Consider the following 19,510-nt stretch of genomic DNA (forward strand, 5'->3'; position numbering starts at 1 on the left):
GTATTGACCTTGGGGGGGGGGGGGGTGAATAGTTATGCACGCTCAAGTTTTCTGTTTTTTTTGTCTTAATTCTTGTTTGTTTCACTATTTAAAAAGAATATTTAGCATCTTCAAAGCAGTAGGCATGTTGTGTAAATCAAATTATACAAACCCCCTTAAATCTATTTTAATTCCAGGTTATAAGGCAACAAAACAGGACAAATAATTTCACTAGGCACTGTCCCATCTGGTTTGTGCTTACTGGGACTATCATTGGTTTTTCAACAAGGCATGACCCAACACACATACAGGCTGTGTAAGGGCTATTAGACAAAGAAGGAGAGTGATGGAGTGCTCCATCAGATGACCTGGCCTCCACAATCACCCGACCTCAACCAAATTGAGATGGTTTGGGATGAGTTGGACCGCAGAGGAAGGAAAAGCAGCCAAAAAGTGCTCTGCATATGTGGAAACTCCTTCAAGACTGTTGGAAAAGCATTCCTCATGAAGCTGGTTGAGAGAATGCCAAAAGTGTGCAAAGCTGTCATCAAGGCAAAGGGTGGCTACTTTGAAGAATCTCAAATATAAAACATATTTTCATTTGTTTACCACTGTTACCATATCCACCACATCCATCACCACATCCACCACCTCCACCACACAAAGCTCACAACTAGAACACCGATGCATTCTAAAACTACACTATTCCTCTCTTCTCTGGCTTTATCTCTGAATTCATAAGGAACCAAAATAGTTGTTTCTTACCAAAGCATTTCTAAATGCTTTAAACAGCAGCTGAGGGACTAAGCAAAAACATATTTTATGACAATTAGTGACCATTAAAACAATTAAAACTATGGATTATGATGATGTTTACAAATCTCTTTATCCTCCCCTCTTCCTCTTTCTCTCCTCTCTATCTCTCTCCTCTGCTCAAACCAATCCTCTCATCCCTTCTCCTTTCCTCCCCATCTCCCTCCCTGCTCTCACCCCCTCGGTCCCAGCCCGGGCTCTCTGCTGGAGCTGCTCAGAGTGATGGATTGTGGGAGTAAATCCAGGCCAGGCGTGGGCAGCGTCACGTCCCCTGCATGGCACACACTCCTAATCTCTCTTATGGAGTCAAACACTGCAGGAAGTCTTTCAGGCTGATGGGATGGTGTCCTATTCACCTCTCTCATACATAGCCTACAGAAGCTGCTGTTCTATTCACCTCTCTCATACATAGCCTACAGAAGCTGTCCTATTCACCTCTCTCATACATAGCCTACAGAAGCTGTCCTATTCACCTCTCTCATACATAGCCTACAGAAGCTGTCCTATTCACCTCTCTCATACATAGCATACAGAAGCTGTCCTATTCACCTCTCTCATACATAGCCTACAGAAGGTGTTCTATTCACCTCTCTCATACATAGCCTACAGAAGGTGTTCTATTCACCTCTCTCATACATAGCCTACAGAAGCTGTCCTATTCACCTCTCTCATACATAGCCTACAGAAGCTGTCCTATTCACCAACCTGGTCTCAGAGCATTTCATATTATTCTGTATGTAAATCCGGGACACTCCATTTTGTATGATATATGAAGTTTTGTATGTATTAATTTGTGGATGTCCATCACCCATTTCATATGATATGTTAGGAATTACAATTCGCATTATGTCTTATGAATTTGCAAAATGTACAATATGTTACAAATTTGCTAAACATACGATATGATATGAATTTGTAAAATGTATGCCATGTTACGAATTCTAGCTTGGTGGCTAGGTGACTAATGTTAGCTAGGGGTTAGGGTTAGGGTTAAGGTTAGGGTTATGTTTAGGAGTTAGGTAAGAGGGTTAAGGTTAAGGTTAGGGCAAGGGGAAAGTTTAGCTAAAAGGGTTAAGGTTAGGGGAAGGGTTAGCTTAAAAGGTTAAAGTTATGGTTAGGGGAAGTGTTAGCTAACATGCTAAGTAGTTGCAAAGTAGTTCAAAAGTAGGTGTGAGTGGCAAATTATCTAAAATGCTCAAGTTGTCTCTGATGAGATTCACATTCGCAAACTTTGGATTGCTAGACGTTCACATTATATACCTACCCATCCACCATGACCAACCACCGTGCTTTCGTTTTTGTAAAGTAAACACCTGCCTTATGTAACCATACCAAATGTAACATACCATACTAATTTGACTGTCCCGGATTGACGTTTACTATGTTACGTCTAGTCTATGAGACCAGGCTGTATTCATTCTCGTACATAGTCCTCTTTCTCTACTCTTCTCCCCTACATTGTACACTTGCTCACCTCCCTTTGTGGATTTAAAAGGAAATGACTGGTGTAAGAAATATGGCGGCAACTCTCTAACCAACGCTCAAACTAATCCAATGCTTTTTTAAATACATGGAGAGGATTGCACAATTTGAACGCAAGGAAGGAAACATTATAGAGAATATCCTCACTACTACCAGACATTTTGCATTGTCTTCTCTATCAGAGGGCACATACCACAGACTGGCCGACAGACAGACGGACACAGACACTATCGTTACAGCAGTCACATAGTCCTACTTCTCACTTCCGATTCTAGACAGGAGTGCTATCTGACCTCCACTGATTTTGTCATCAGAGCCATGAGACCTATGAATAGACAGAGTCAGACAGACAGAAAGACAGAGGGTGAGGATAAGAGGAGAAGAAGAGCAGGAGACAGACACGGTCTCTCTCTCTCTCTTTCTCTCTCAGACTCAGAGATAGTGAGAAAGTCATATTAATTTGCTGTGAGAGATCCCACTCTCCCTCTCTGTATCAACCTCAGCTAAATGCCATTATCTGACTCCCAGACAACATTGTGAACTGTTTCTGCTCTTTGAAAGGGACAACATTAAGTGAAAGGAGGAATGAGAGGGGAAAAGGAAAGACAGCGATCCTAGAAAGTGGAAGGGTATTTACTCTACAATGCCTTTGCTCAGCTTTCCTGCCCCTAGGTAATTTGCTGTCTAAAACGGCTCAGGCAGATGATGAGACACCCGTGATACAAACAAAGAGGATTCCAGAGAGTGATGACTCACTGCGAGGGAGAGAGAGCAGGCATTATGGCTTGGTAGAATAGCCTTATAATTGTCTCTGACATATCATGACCAAGCCAAAAGCCCCATGACTGGGTCTGACTGCACATCGGGATATCAAAATCCAGGTCCAAATGAATCTAGCCACCTCTCCTCCCTCCACTCTGAATCCATTAATGCTACATTACTTGCTTGTCTATATCTTTCTATCTTTTTTGCTCACTGCCCCCGAGCGTCAATTAGATTAGATTCAGCCATAACAATCAAACAGAAAGAGAACGTCTGACTGTGTTCCATCATCACATTCCTCGCCCATCACAGATCCACACACGGCCACAGCGACAATCTGATTTGTCGATGGCTGTTGCAGTGCAAAAAAAATCTCTCTCACTGATTCTCCCTCCCTCCCTTCTTCCCTCGCTCGCTCCTTCCCGCTCTATCTCCCTCACTTCTTCTGACCTTTCGTCTAATCTAGCGCGAAACCTGGTCCAGCAAACACCCGTCCCTTCCAGTTACTGATAGAGCATGCATTATGCCTATCACTGTTGTGGAAACATTATTGTGATTGGAAATTAAACCGCTTGTCCATCACTGATCACTAAGAGGCACATTAGTGATGGGAATGATTTGTTTTACACTGAGATGATCACAGCCTAACACCCTCTCTGTATCAGTGTATCTCTCTCTGTTGTGTTTCAACATTTTTCAGTCTCTTCCTCTGCCTCTGTCTTTAACAAAGATATAAATCATAACCCGACACTCTCACACTCCTAGTCTCACACTCCGAGATTTTTTCTCTCTCAGAAGCAGATATAGAAAGCAATACACTTCTCTAATGTAGCCTAACTCTCCCTCTCTCTCTCTCTCTCTCTCTCTCACGGTTTGTTAATGTCTCCCCTCTTCTCTCTGCTATCCAAGGTTTTCACAGTGACTTAAATCATCCAGGAGCTCCATTTTGCCACGTCTACTTTATTCATCCCCTCGCCTCGCCCCACAATCTATTGGCCGCTTGGGCAGAAGCGCAGTGGAGCGCAGTGCAGCGTTACATAACGAGGGGAGGAGAAGAGAGGAGAGGAGGAGGAGGAAGAGGAGGAGGAGAGAGGAGGAGGAGGAGGAGAGAGGAGGAGGAGGAGGAGGAGGAGAGAGGAGGTGGAGGAGAGAGGAGGAGGTGCAGGAGGAGAGAGGAGGAGGAGAGAGGAGGAGGAGAGAGGAGGTGGAGGAGAGAGGAGGAGGAGAGGGGAGGAGGAGAGAGGAGGAGGAGAGAGGAGGTGGAGGAGAGAGGAGGACAGAGGAGGTGGAGGAGGAGGAGAGAGGAGGAAGAGGAGAGAGGAGGAGGAGGAGAGAGGAGGAGAGAGGAAGAAGGGAGAGAGGAAGTGCAGGGATGCAAGTATGAAATGTGATCCACCCAGAAAGGCAGAAAACATTCTACTAAAAAGTCTGAAGGTACAGATTTTTTTAGAGAGACACTGCAGTGGTGGAGGATACTTGTCATGATAGAAAGCTCTCTGTGCTGGGACCACACCCTTCTCTATCTAAACACATGCTACGTATGTGCTCTGTGTGTTTGTGCTCTGTTTGTGTGTGTGTGCGTGTGTGTGTGCCCGTGCGCACACCTTGAAGTGTAATGTCCAGATGGATCATGTGACACATGGTGGAGACAAGCTTTCCCAAGAGACAGTCTTGAACAGGAGGACGAGCCACTGCCAAGGTTGTGTGTGTGTGTGTGTGTGTGTGTGTGTGTGTGTGTGTGTGTTCATCTAAAGGAGAGTAATGCTTCTAATGAGGATGATAGAGTCATTAATAGTGACTAAATATCAGACTAGAAGAAACAGATTTATTCTCAGTGGAGCAGAGAGAGAGAGGGGGAGGGAGGGAGAGAGGGGAGGGAGAGAGGGGGAGGGAGGGAGAGAGGGAGAGGGAGGGAGAGAGGGGGATGGAGAGAGGGGAGGGAGGGAGAGAGGGGGATGGAGAGAGGGGAGGGGGGGAGAGAGGGGGATGGAGAGAGGGGAGGGAGGGAGGGAGAGAGGGGGATGGAGAGAGGGGAGGGAGGGAGAGAGGAGGATGGAGAGAGGGGAGTGTGTATTCATAGCAGCAAGATGTGTGACCTGTTGCCATAAGAAAAGGGCTACCAGTGAAGAAGAAACACCATTGCAAATACAACCTATAATTATTTTTTATTTACTTTGTACTTAAACTTTTTGCACATCATTACAACACTGTATATAGACATAATATGACATTTGAAATGTCTTTATTCTTTTGGAACTTTTGTGAGTGTAATGTTAACTGTTAATTTTTAATTGTTTATTTCACTTTTGTTAATCATCTAGTCGTGCAAATAATTACTTTCATAATTAGTTAAATAAAGTCTACCTGTGTGCAATCGAAGTGTCACATGATCTGTCACACGTTCTCAGTATACAGTATATCATATATATATATACACACACACACCTGTTCTGAAAGGCCCCACAGTCTACAACACCACTAAGCAAGGGGCACCACCAAGCAAGCAACACCATGAAGACCAAGGAGCTCTCCAAACAGGTCAGGGACAAAGTTATGGAAAAGTACAGATCAGGGTTGGGATATAAAACAATATCCAAAACTTTGCACATTCCACGGGGGACTTTATGACGTACACCCCACGGAGGACTTTATGACGTACACCCCACGGAGGACTTTATGACGTACACCCCACGGAGGACTTTATGACGTACACCCCACGGAGGACTTTATGACGTACACCCCACGGAGGACTTTATGACGTACACCCCACGGAGGACTTTAAGACGTACACCCCACGGAGGACTTTAAGACGTACACCCCACGGAGGACTTTATGACGTACACCCCACGGAGGACTTTATGATGTACACCCCACGGAGCACTTTATGACGTACACCCCACGGAGGACTTTATGACGTACACCCCACGGAGGACTTTATGATGTACACCCCACGGAGGACTTTAAGACGTACACCCCACGGAGGACTTTATGACGTACACCCCACGGAGGACTTTATGACGTACACCCCACGGAGGACTTTATGACGTACACCCCACGGAGGACTTTAAGACGTACACCCCGCGGAGGACTTTATGACGTACACCCCACGGAGGACTTTATGACGTACACCCCACGGAGGACTTTAAGACGTACACCCCACGGAGGACTTTATGACGTACACCCCACGGAGGACTTTATGACGTACACCCCACGGAGGACTTTATGACGTACACCCCACGGAGGACTTTATGACGTACACCCCACGGAGGACTTTATGACGTACACCCCACGGAGGACTTTAAGACGTACACCCCACGGAGGACTTTAAGACGTACACCCCACGGAGGACTTTATGACGTACACCCCACGGAGGACTTTATGACGTACACCCCACGGAGGACTTTATGACGTACACCCCACGGAGGACTTTATGACGTACACCCCACGGAGGACTTTATGACGTACACCCCACGGAGGACTTTATGACGTACACCCCACGGAGGACTTTATGACGTACACCCCACGGAGGACTTTATGACGTACACCCCACGGAGGACTTTAAGACGTACACCCCACGGAGGACTTTAAGACGTACACCCCACGGAGGACTTTATGACGTACACCCCACGGAGGACTTTATGACGTACACCCCACGGAGGACTTTATGACGTACACCCCATGGAGGACTTTATGACGTACACCCCACGGAGGACTTTAAGACGTACACCCCACGGAGGACTTTAAGACGTACACCCCACGGAGGACTTTATGACGTACACCCCACGGAGGACTTTATGACGTACACCCCACGGAGGACTTTATGACGTACACCCCACGGAGGACTTTATGACGTACACCCCACGGAGGACTTTATGACGTACACCCCACGGAGGACTTTAAGACGTACACCCCACGGAGGACTTTATGACGTACACCCCACGGAGGACTTTAAGACGTACACCCCACGGAGGACTTTATGACGTACACCCCACGGAGGACTTTATGACGTACACCCCACGGAGGACTTTAAGACGTACACCCCACGGAGGACTTTAAGACGTACACCCCACGGAGGACTTTAAGACGTACACCCCACGGAGGACTTTAAGACGTACACCCCATGGTGCACTTTAAGACGTACACCCCACGGTGCACTTTAAGACGTACACCCCACGGAGGACTTTAAGACGTACACCCCATGGTGCACTTTAAGACGTACACCCCACGGTGCACTTTAAGACGTACACCCCACAAAGCTGGGCTTTACAGAAGAGTGGCCAGAAAAAAGCTATTGCTTAAATAAATAAATAAGCAAACACGTTTAGTGTTCACCAAAAGGCATGTGGGAGACTCCCCAAACATATGGAAGAAGGTACTCTGGTCAGATGTGACTAAAATTGAGCTTTTGGCCATCAAGGAAAACACTATGTCACTCAAATCCAACACCTCTCATCACCCCGAGAACACCATTTTTCATAGGCAGGGACTGGGAAACTGGTCAGAATTGAAGAAATGATGGATGGCGCCAAATACAGGGAAATACATTAAGGGAATGTTTCAGTCATCCAGAGATTTGAGACTGGGACGGAGGTTCACCTTCCAGCAGGACAATGACCCTAAGCATCCTGCTAAAGCAACACTTGAGTGGTTTAAGGGGAAACGTTGAAATGTTTTGGAATGGCCTAGTCAAAGCCCAGACCTCTATCCATTTGAGAATCTGTGGTATGACTTAAAGATTGTTGACACCAGCGGAACCCATCCAACTTGAAGGAGCTGGAGCAGTTGTGTCCTGAAGAATGGGCAAAAATCCCAGTGGCTAGATGTAAATCAAATAATACAACCCACCCCAAAAAAATCCCTTTTAATTCTGGGTTGTAAGGCAACAAAATAGGAAAAATGCCAAGGGGGTGAAAACTTTCGCAAGCCACTGCAGACAGAAGTCAGATGGGATGGAAATGGGGAGGGGTTGAGGAGAAAGAAGAAAAGATAGGGAGGCATTTTTGGATGAGCAGTGAGGAACAACTTAGTCTTCCCCTCCTGAGTTCTCTCTCTGCCCCAGGCAATTTCCAGAGTTCTATCCAGCACACCTGCCCACATAACAATACTTCCACCATGGAGTCTCTGCTTAAGCAGCTGAAAGCTGCATATTCAACCCTCCAACTCTGCATTCATAAAATGTGAATTCTATGTCTGCACCCTCCTCCAATCTAACCCAGCAGTGCTCTGTGGTCATGTTGTTGGACTCCAGGAGGTTGAGTTGAGGGAGAGTGACACAGAATGGACCACATGCCGAGGAGTTCATTTCCTGAAGAGGGAGCACAAAATAACTCTGCTTTCCTCTTCCCCCTTCCTCCACCTCTCTTCCCTTCCTCCCCCTTCCTCCCCCCTCTCACACTTCATCTCTCTCTCACCCGTCCTCCCTCTCTCTCACCCTTCCTCCCTCTCTCTCCCCCTTCATCCCCCTCTCTCCCCCTTCCTCCCTCTCTCACCATTCCTCTCTCTCTCACCCTTCCTCCCTCTCTCCCCCTTCATCCCCCTCTCTCACCCTTCCTCCCTCTCTCTCCCCCTTCATCCCCTTCGCTCACCCTTCCTAACCCTCTATCACCCTTCCTAATCCTCTATCACCTTTCCTAACCATCTCTCACCCTTCCTCCCCCTCTATCACCCTTCCTAACCCTCTATCACCCTTCCTCCCCCTCTCTTTCTCTCCACCCTCATCCTCTATCCTCTGTTTAGCCTCGACAGGTGCAAGCTGTTGTTGACTCCTGTCCCCCCTCATCAAATCAGGCTGTGTGTGTGTATGTGTGTTTGTGTGTGTGAGTATATGTGCGTGTGTGTATGTCATCAGATACAGCAGTAATGCAGAAAGACCTGCACTAAACCTGCCTCCACCTCTGCAGTACAGCACAGCCCTTTCTATGTAGGTCAGTCTCCCTCTCTCTTTCTCCCTCACTCTCTCTCTCCTTCCCTCTCCCTCACTCCCTCTCTCCTTTTTTACCCTTGCCATGCCCTTCTCAGAACATTTCTAGCTAACACATCCTCTTCTTCCCTCCAAATATGTCTCCCTCCTTTCCTCTAACACTTGTTTTTATTCTCACCCTCGTAGTTTTGTTTTTAACCAACAGTCACCTCCCTTTTTCTCTCTTTATAAACAGGCTTCAACCTCAACGCACTCCACGTCCATATTTCCATTTTCTTCTCCCTCTCTCCCTCCCTTCCTCTCTCCCTCCCTTCCTCTCTCCCTGCATGTCTCTCTCCCTCCCTTCCTCTCTCCCTGCATATCTCTCTCCCTCCCTTCCTCTCTCCCTGCATATCTCTCTCCCTCCCTTCCTCTCTCCCTGCATATCTCTCTCCCTCCCTTCCTCTCTCCCTGCATCTCTCTCCTGCTATCTCTCTCCCTCCCTTCCTCTCTCCCTGCATGTCTCTCTCCCTCCCTTCCTCTCTCCCTGCATGTCTCTCTCCCTCCCTTCCTCTCTCCCTGCATGTCTCTCTCCCTCCCTTCCTCTCTCCCTGCATATCTCTCTCCCTCCCTTCCTCTCTCCCTGCATATCTCTCTCCCTCCCTTCCTCTCTCCCTGCATATCTCTCTCCCTCCCTTCCTCTCTCCCTGCATATCTCTCTCCCTCCCTTCCTCTCTCCCTGCATGTCTCTCTCCCTCCCTTCCTCTCTCCTGCATGTCTCTCTCCCTCCCTTCCTCTCTCCCTGCATATCTCTCTCCCTCCCTTCCTCTCTCCCTGCATATCTCTCTCCCTCCCTTCCTCTCTCCCTGCATATCTCTCTCCCTCCCTTCCTCTCTCCCTGCATGTCTCTCTCCCTCCCTTCCTCTCTCCCTGCATATCTCTCTCCCTCCCTTCCTCTCTCCCTGCATATCTCTCTCCCTCCCTTCCTCTCTCCCTGCATGTCTCTCTCCCTCCCTTCCTCTCTCCCTGCATATCTCTCTCCCTCCCTTCCTCTCTCCCTGCATATCTCTCTCCCTCCCTTCCTCTCTCCCTGCATATCTCTCTCCCTCCCTTCCTCTCTCCCTGCATATCTCTCTCCCTCCCTTCCTCTCTCCCTGCATGTCTCTCTCCCTCCCTTCCTCTCTCCCTGCATGTCTCTCTCCCTCCCTTCCTCTCTCCCTGCATGTCTCTCTCCCTCCCTTCCTCTCTCCCTGCATATCTCTCTCCCTCCCTTCCTCTCTCCCTGCATATCTCTCTCCCTCCCTTCCTCTCTCCCTGCATATCTCTCTCCCTCCCTTCCTCTCTCCCTGCATATCTCTCTCCCTCCCTTCCTCTCTCCCTGCATGTCTCTCTCCCTCCCTTCCTCTCTCCTTGCATGTCTCTCTCCCTCCCTTCCTCTCTCCCTGCATATCTCTCTCCCTCCCTTCCTCTCTCCCTGCATATCTCTCTCCCTCCCTTCCTCTCTCCCTGCATATCTCTCTCCCTCCCTTCCTCTCTCCCTGCATGTCTCTCTCCCTCCCTTCCTCTCTCCCTGCATATCTCTCTCCCTCCCTTCCTCTCTCCCTGCATATCTCTCTCCCTCCCTTCCTCTCTCCCTGCATGTCTCTCTCCCTCCCTTCCTCTCTCCCTGCATATCTCTCTCCCTCCCTTCCTCTCTCCCTGCATGTCTCTCTTCCTCCCTTCCTCTCTCCATATCCCCCTCCCTCCTCCCTCCGTCTCTCTCTCCCAATACCCTCTCTTTGCTGTCTCTATCCACAGTATCTCTCCTTCTCTCTCGACACTCAGTTCAGGGCTATGAATGGTTGCCGTGGAAACTGCATCCTCCAGTGAAGCGGTAGAACATGGGCGTCACAGAAACAGTACTGATGCTGATGGAGAATAATGCTGCAAGCTTTCACACTCTCCCTCTTTCACACTCTCCTTGTTGCTAGCGGAGAGTCCAACCACTCTCCGCTAGCAACAGCAGCCTTGTACCCCCTCCTCTACCTCCATCTCTCATTTTCTCTCTCTCGCTCCCTCTCGTTCTTTCTCTCCCTCCCTCTCTCATTCTCTTTTTTTTACTCATTGTCACACTCCCCCCCTTTATCTCCCCTTTCCTTCTCTTGCCTCTCACTGCTCTCCATCTCTCCTCTCCTTCCTTTCCCTCTCTTTCTCTTTTCTCTCTCCCAGGGGATCGTTCAGATCCTATACTGTACTCTGTGAATCCCAATGCGTGCCTCTGCTTCAGAGACAGAGCCCTGAAATGGAGGGATGGAGGGAAAGAGTGAGGAGAGGAGAGAGGGAGAGAGATAGTTAGGCAGCAGGCAGAACCCTGATTTCATTAATGTGAGTCTGTTAATCTGGGCTCCATCTGTCACACCAGGAGTTGCACACAAAGTAGGGAGCCAACACACACACACGCACACGCGCACACACACACACACACACACACACACACACACACACACACACACACACACACACACACACACACAATCTCTCTTTCATAGATAAAAATACATACACATAAGTATTTACATATGTGAGAGCACATACGCACACTCACAAACAGACACACCAAAGCACCCTGGGGGATGACACAGAGGTGTAATGTTTTGCTGTGGCTCTTCATCCAACAGGCGAAAATAGACTATCAGACACAAACCCACCCTGCAGTTCTAACACTCCCGGGATACAACTCCACTCCTAACTACACTAACCTCTCGTCTCACACTGCAGCATATTAGAGTTACTTCAGGTACAAACCTGCAGAAAGCAGACAAGCAACGACTGACTGACTGATCATGAGACCAGCAGATGGCTCATTCAATGAGTGTCATGATAGCGGCTGACTGGCCACTTCCATCCGCATCCTCCACTACATTGTCACTGTTAAAACTGACTCACATTTTGAGTTTGTTAAATCAAAGCACTCTACATCCTAAAATGTACCAGAACTAATGTTTCGACTCCATCCCCAAATCCTCATGCCCACAGTTGACACTGCTCAATTTGGTACGCATCTCATTATTTTTACTCCCTCCCCCCATTAAAATCCATCCCACTCCTTCCCCCCAACCCCTTAGTCAACTTCAGCAGACTCTACCCATGAAGACAAGCAGCTCAACCCCTTCAGTCTCCCTCCACTCACCACCCTCTGCTCCAGGCTGCCACTCCTCAACCTGGGCATGACATCAATTGTAGAGTGTGTGTGTGTGTGTGTGTGTGTGTGTGTGTGTGTGTGTGTGTGTGTGTGTGTGTGTGTGTGTGTGTGTGTGTGTGTGTGTGTGTGTGTGTGTGTGTGTGTGTGTGTGTGTGTGTGTGTGTGTTTGTGTGTATGCGTGTGCGTGTGTGTGTGTGGACAGAGAGATCACAATCTACTCAGTTATTGCACTGTCATCCCTCTCTTCCTGTGTCAATCCATCTCTCTCCCACTCTTTCTCCATCTCTCTGTCCTCCACATTCTATACCTCTTCTACTCCTCTCTTTACCCTCCACCTTCTATCTCCTCTAACTCTCCCTCCTTCCTTGGATTTCTACTACATAACACATTCTAGCCGAGTTCCTCTCCACCCAAACACACGTCTTTTCCGGATGGTACTGACCTTGAGTCAGATGTTAATGCTGCTTCTGCAGTCATAATGAGTATGCTAATGAGGTAGAGAGCAGCTGAGAGCAAGAAGCCATGACCTGTCTTGTCCTCCACGGATTACAGCAGTGACAAGAACAGTCAACAGGGTTACCAAATGATGGTGGATGAATGCCATTTTGGCAAAAAGACAAGCTGACACTGCATCACATTGGGCCTATAATAAGAAGGAAGAGTGTGTATGTGAGAGGGGGATGGAGGGAAGGAGGGAGAGAGAGAGAGTGAGAAAGTGAGAGAGAGAAAGAGAGAGCGAGAGAGAAAGAGAGGGCGAGAGAGAACGAATTGGCGAGGGCACTAGAACGGTCTGCAGCACCCAGCCTCACCCTACTAGAATCTGAAGTCAAATGTCTACTGTTTGCTGATGATCTGGTGCTTCTGTCCCCAACCAAGGAGGGCCTACAGCAGCACCTAGATCTTCTGCACAGATTATGTTAGACCTGGGCCCTGACAGTAAATCTCATTAAGACAAAAATAATAACTCAAAAATCATAATAACTTGCATAATAATTATGCAGAAATATCCTCAGTATACAACGTAAAACACAAAAAAATGCATGCAGAGCAGAATTAGGCCAATACCCAGAAAAAGAGTCTTTCAATTCTACAACCAGGAAGCGATTCCCAAACCTTCCATAACAAAGCCATCACCTACAGAGAGATGAACCCGGAGAAGAGCCCCCTAAGCAAGCTGGTCCTGGGGCTCTGTTCACAAATGGACCCCACAGAGCCCCAGGACAGCAACACATTTAGTCCCAACAAAATCATGAGAAAACAAAAACATAATTACTTTTTTTTTTTTTTTACACATTGGAAAGAATTTACCAAAAAAACGAGCAAACTAGAATGCTATTTGGCCCTAAACAGGGAGTACACAGTGACAGAATACCTGACTATGTACAGACTCAGTGACCATAGCCTTGCTATTGAGAAAGGCCGCCGTAGGCAGACCTGGCTCTCAAGAGAAGACAGGCTATGTGCACTCTGCCCACAAAATGAGATGGAAACTGAGCTGCACATCCTAACCTCCTGCCAAATGTATGACCATACTAGAGACACATATTTCCCTCAGATTGCACAGACCCACAAATAATTTGAAAACAAATCGAATTTTGATCAACTCCCATATCTACTGGGTGAAATACCACAGTGTGCCATCACCACAGTGTGCCATCACCACAGTGTGCCATCACAGCAGCAAGATGTGTGACCTGTTGCCACAAGAAAAAGGCAACCAGTGAAGAACACCATTGTAAATACAACCCATATTTAAGATGTTTTTCCCCTTGTGTACTTTAACTATTTCCACATCGTTACAACACTGTATATAGACATAATATGACATTTTAAATGTCTTTATTCTTTTGGAACCTTTGTGAGTGTAATGTTTACTATTCATTTGAGATTTGTGACTTTTTGTCTATTTCACTTACTTTGGCAATGTAAACATATGTTTCCCATGCCAATAAAGACCCTAAATTGAAATTGAAATTAAGAGAGCGAGACAGAGAGAGAGAGACAGTGTTTAATATGTCTCTGTGATTAGGTCTATGAGGCTCAGAATCTCTTAGCCTCTGTAAATGTTATCTATCCTATTGATTCTGGACATCTCTCTCGATCTCTCTCTTTCTCTGTCTCTGTGTCTCTCCAAATTGCTTTATTGGTATGACGTACCTATTACCAAAGCATACTTTAAGTGATTCATTTACATTTAATTCAAATAATAACAATCAATATGGTCAACAAGACAACAGTGACAACGATAATCAAGGGTCAAAATAACCATACATTGAACAATAACAATGGCTTAGAGAACACATGCAGGTTGATTGGTCTGTCAGACACTGTCCCTCATCTTATGGCAGGCAGCAATGTAGTGCGCTGCCAACCCACAGCTCCCTGCGTCCTCCACCAACAGGACTGGTAGCCTATTCTCATCAGAGAGGTCTTTGAAATCTTCAATAAGACATTCAACCTTGGGGAAATGACACTCTCTAATTGTTTTATATTTTTTCAGGAAATGCAGCTCTGTCTCGGGTAATTTAATTCATTCTGATTGATTGGATGTTCTGGTCCTGAGGCGTCCGTGTGTTTGTAGAACATGATTGTGAACTCAGCCCCAGGACCAGCTGGATGAGGGGACTCTTTTCTTCGCTCAGCTCTTGGCATTGCAGGTCTTGGTAATGATATAAGAGGGGGTCACTGTATTTTAGATGTTTCCAAAACTTAATAGCAAGTTTTTGAGTTTTTATTATTAGTGGATAATGGCCCACATCTCCCCTGCATGCATTGTTCCTGGTTTTCCTCTGGACATGTAGGATAAAATACAGCCGCTATAATGCATTTTGCATCAGGCTAATTTGATGTATTTTGAAAGTTGTATATCTTGAAAACCTAATTGCTGACATGCAAAACATTTTGGAAACATATCAACAATAGACAAATGAAACAAATACAAAAGGAGAGTTTTTGGGTAGAATTTTCTTTTAAGAGTAAGGTAAACAATATAGATGACAGCAAACATTTATTCTCTTTTAATTGTTCTTCTTCCTATTCATTGAACAAGTTAACTTTCAGTGCAATGGCTGTGTGTGTGTGTTTGATTAGTGCAGATGAACTGGAGGAGCTGTTTCATCAATCCTACAGAGTTCTCCTGTCCTCTGAAGGCCTCCGCGTAGCTGCGCTGGTCCTGCTGTTGGGCCCTGTGGAGGTCTGGGCCGGAGGGCTGCCTGTTTGGTCTGGTAGAGGTGGTGGTCTGGTGGTGGGAGGGGCCTGTGGGGTGCATTGGGTCTGGTGTGGCGTTGAGGGGGCCTGGGGCTCCTAGGTGGTGCGGTGGTCTGGTTGGGGTCTCTGGGTGGTCCTCTGTCCAGTGCTGCGTGGGCTGTTTGTCTACCAAGTGTCACGTCCTTTAGGATCATGGCAAACATCCCAACTTTCTGCATACTCTAGTGGGAGTGGTTGTGCAGGTGCTCTGGGGTGATTGTTGGGTTGTGAGCAACGTGTACATTCGGGAGCAGGGCAAGCTGTCAACATGATGTCAGTATTGCTTTTCTGGATGGTACGGACGAAAGTCTCTGCGGGGCAGCAGAGGGGAGATGGCGATGTGGGAGTTGGGGAAGGACTCAAGCCCACTCTGTTGACCAGGCTGCCTACTCTCTCCTGCTCCTCTCTGTTGACCAGGCTGTCTACTCTCTCCTGCTCCTCTCTGTTGACCAGGCTGTCTACTCTCTCCTGCTCCTCTCTGTTGACCAGGCTGCCTACTCTCTCCTGCTCCTCTCTGTTGACCAGGCTGCCTACTCTCTCCTGCTCCTCTCTGTTGACCAGGCTGTCTACTCTCTCCTGCTCCTCTCTGTTGACCAGGCTGCCTACTCTCTCCTGCTCCTCTCTGTTGACCAGGCTGTCTACTCTCTCCTGCTCCTCTCTGTTGACCAGGCTGCCTACTCTCTCCTACTCCTCTCTGTTGACCAGGCTGTCTACTCTCTCCTGCTCCTCTCTGTTGACCAGGCTGTCTACTCTCTCCTGCTCCTCTCTGTTGACCAGGCTGTCTACTCTCTCCTGCTCCTCTCTGTTGACCAGGCTGCCTACTCTCTCCTGCTCCTCTCTGTTGACCAGGCTGTCTACTCTCTCCTGCTCCTCTCTGTTGACCAGGCTGTCTACTCTCTCCTGCTCCTCTCTGTTGACCAGGTTGCCTACTCTCTCCTGCTCCTCTCTGTTGACCAGGTTGCCTACTCTCTTTGGGGGGGGGGGCTCTCTAGGAGTCTCTACAGTCTGTTCACTTCACCTTCTTGTTGACAGACTCCTTATCCATTTCCTACTTCACCTGCACTTGCCCACTCCTCATGGTGCCCTTTACCTCCTCAAGCGCTGTGGTAAGGTTCTCTTGATCTCAGCTCCTGGACAAGTTCTTTAGTTGCGTCCCGCAATGGTTAATCTGGTCCCGTAGAAGCTCTGTGTCTGGGCTGGAGGGGGGTGTAGCGGGGGGCTGCTATTTTAGCTCAGTAACTCATACCTCTAACAGAGCCAGCCTCTCTCAGCAGACTGATGGTGGTGTGGTCTTGGCTCTGGTGGTTGTAGACGAGCAGGGGGAGGGGGGCTAGGATAGACCTGTTGGTGGATCTGTGTTTGTGCTCCTGCTGTTGGAGTGCCTGAGGTGAGGGGAGAGTTAGGGGCGCTGTCCTTGTCCTTTTCCCCCCACTATCTTCTCCAGGGTGGGGAAGACCTGCACAAAAGAGCTGAGTGGAGCCTCACTGCCCTGGACCATGACACTGCCGTTCTGGTACACTTTTACCGTCTGAAACCTGTTTTTCTGGTGCTTTTCACAGTCCTTGAAAATGTGTATTGTCCTTCCCCTGCAGATTCCTTTCTTTGTTGTATAGCTGAAATGCCTGGTTACAGCTGTATGCCAGGCAGTGGTGTAGTCTGTGTAAACCCCCCCACAGAACATGTGTGATTTACTCTGAGTGGGGCGGTGAGCAGAAGAGTGAGGGTGATTGAGTACCTGATCTCTACCTCAGTTAAGTTATAGTTGGTCTGGGTTAAATGTGTCAGTCAAAGTCAGTAAAGGTTTGCTTTGGTCAGTCTGGATTGTTCTGGGTTGGTCAGGATTCGTTAGTCAGGGTGGTCTTAGTCTGGTTTCATCTGCTTTGGTCTGGGTTGGTCAAGATTAGAGCAGTTCAGTGTGTAGGGTCGGGGCCCGGCTCTTACCTCCGGTGGCGCTAGACACGGTCGGCCAGTTCTGGACCATAACCCCCTGGGCTCCCTGCATCACCGACGACTCCTCCATGTGCACTGAGCTGGAACAACACAAACACACAATCAGAGGTTACACACTGGAGAAATATAACACACACTCAGAGGTTACACACTGGGGAAATATAACACACACTCAGAGGTTACACACTGGAGAAATATAACACACACTCAGAGGTTACACACTGAGGAAATATAACACACACTCAGAGGTTACACACTGGAGAAATATAACACACACTCAGAGGTTACACACTGGAGAAATATAACACACACTCAGAGGTTACACACTGGGGAAATATAACACACACTCAGAGGTTACACACTGGAGAAATATAACACACTCTCAGAGTTTACAAACTGGGGAAATATAACACACACTCAGAGGTTACACACTGAGGAAATATAACACACACTCAGAGTTTACAAACTGGGGAAATATAACACACACTCAGAGGTTACACACTGAGGAAATATAACACACACTCAGAGGTTACAAACTGGGGAAATATAACACACACTCAGAGGTTACAAACTGGGGAAATATAACACACAATCAGAGGTTACACACTGGAGAAATATAACACACACTCAGAGGTTACACACTGAGGAAATATAACACACACTCAGAGGTTACACACTGGAGAAATATAACACACAATCAGAGGTTACACACTGGAGAAATATAACACACTGTGACGTGGTGAGGTTGGACTCAGGTGCAGAGAAGAGACCAGAAAAGGAATCAGTGGTTAAGGATAAACATAATACTTTACTGAGAAACGGTAGTCGCAGGATCACAGTACACTTGAAAAACAACAAACACTAAGTTTCCAAAACCCAAACTAACACGTGAACAGCGACAGTCCAGTGGACGAGTTTGGCAGTGTGTTGTGAGCAAACTCTGCCCAGACAAGGAACTTGCTCCAGTTGCTGACCTGGGTGGAGATTAAACAGCGGAGGAACTTCTCCAGCTCCTGGTTGGCCCAGTCTGTTTGCCCATTCGACTGTGGGTGGATCCCTGAGGAGAGACTCGCCGACGCCACCAACAGGGAGAAGAAGGCTTTCCGTGCAACGAACTGGGGCCCACAATCCAAGACAATGTCCTGGGGAAGTCCGTGGAGGGAAACTTGGGTAAGGTGATGAAATAGGCTGCCTTGGAAAACCAATTGATGACCACCAGGATAGTGGTAAGCCCTTGGGATGGGGGTAACCCTGTGATAACGTCTATGGACAGGTGAAACCAGGGCCTGGCTGGGGATGGGCAGAGGTTGGAGCAACCCAGCCGGTCACTGTTGTGCTTTGGGCACAGGTGGAGCAAGCTGTAACGAAGGATCTCACATCCTCAATCATGTTGGGCGACCAGAATTTCCACCTCAGGAACTCTAGTGTCCGATTAACCCCTGTATGCCTGGTTAATTTAGAGGAGTGTCCTCATTGGGGTACTCGGGAACAGACTCATTGTGGACCATAAAGTCTGTTAGTGGGTCCTCCGCCATTATCAGGTTCTCGGGTCTGGGCTTGTCGGACTGTGGTCTCAATACTCCATATCACGGGGGCCACAATGTGGGAGCTGGGGATGATGGGCTCGGAGTCCCTCTCCTCATTAGAGACATTGTGTTGACAGATCAGGGCGTCTGCTTTCTGATTCTTGGATCCCGGGCAATAGACTAGTGTGAAGTTGAACCTGTTAAAGAACAGAGCCCATCTAGCCTTTCAAACGTTCAACCCTTGGCTTCTTGAAAAGAGACCAAGTTCTTATGGTCAGTCTAGATCACAAAATGTTGAGGTGCACTCTTCAACCAGTGTCTCCACCCCTCAAGGGCCCACTTAACTGCCAAGAGCTCCCGGTTGCCTACATCATAGTTGTGTTCCCCTGACGGGAACTGCTTGGAGAGAAAGGCACAGGGGTGCAATTTCTTATCCCCCTCTTTCCGCTGTCAAAGGATCGTCGCTGCTCCTGTGTCCAAGGTGTCCACCTCTACCACGGAGGGGCGGGTAGGATCAGGATGGACGAGGATGGGTCCAGAGGTGAAACGTCCCTTGAGCTCCTCGAATGCCTTGTCAGCCTCGTCCACTGACTGGGTGGTTGAAGAGTCGTCGCAGTTCGGCAGTGAAGGCTAATATGGATGGTGGCTGCTGTCCCCACACCATCGTTGCCC

General features: G+C 47.9%; 1 protein-coding gene across 14 annotated transcripts in view; it reads right to left on the bottom strand.

Moving 5' to 3' along the window:
- Positions 1 to 19,510, bottom strand: part of LOC109878377 (protocadherin alpha-C2-like) — a 203,640-nt gene that overhangs the window by 8,458 nt on the left and 175,672 nt on the right. For all 14 annotated transcript variants that reach the window (XM_031790001.1, XM_031789999.1, XM_031790003.1 and 11 more), the window contains one exon: positions 17,304 to 17,392. In XM_031790001.1, coding sequence (XP_031645861.1) covers positions 17,304 to 17,392 — 89 coding nt within the window. The remainder of the gene's footprint in view (positions 1 to 17,303; positions 17,393 to 19,510) is intronic.

The sequence above is a fragment of the Oncorhynchus kisutch genome, linkage group LG15 (assembly GCF_002021735.2).
Source record: "Oncorhynchus kisutch isolate 150728-3 linkage group LG15, Okis_V2, whole genome shotgun sequence".
In the NCBI taxonomy this organism is placed as follows: Eukaryota; Metazoa; Chordata; class Actinopteri; order Salmoniformes; family Salmonidae; genus Oncorhynchus; species Oncorhynchus kisutch.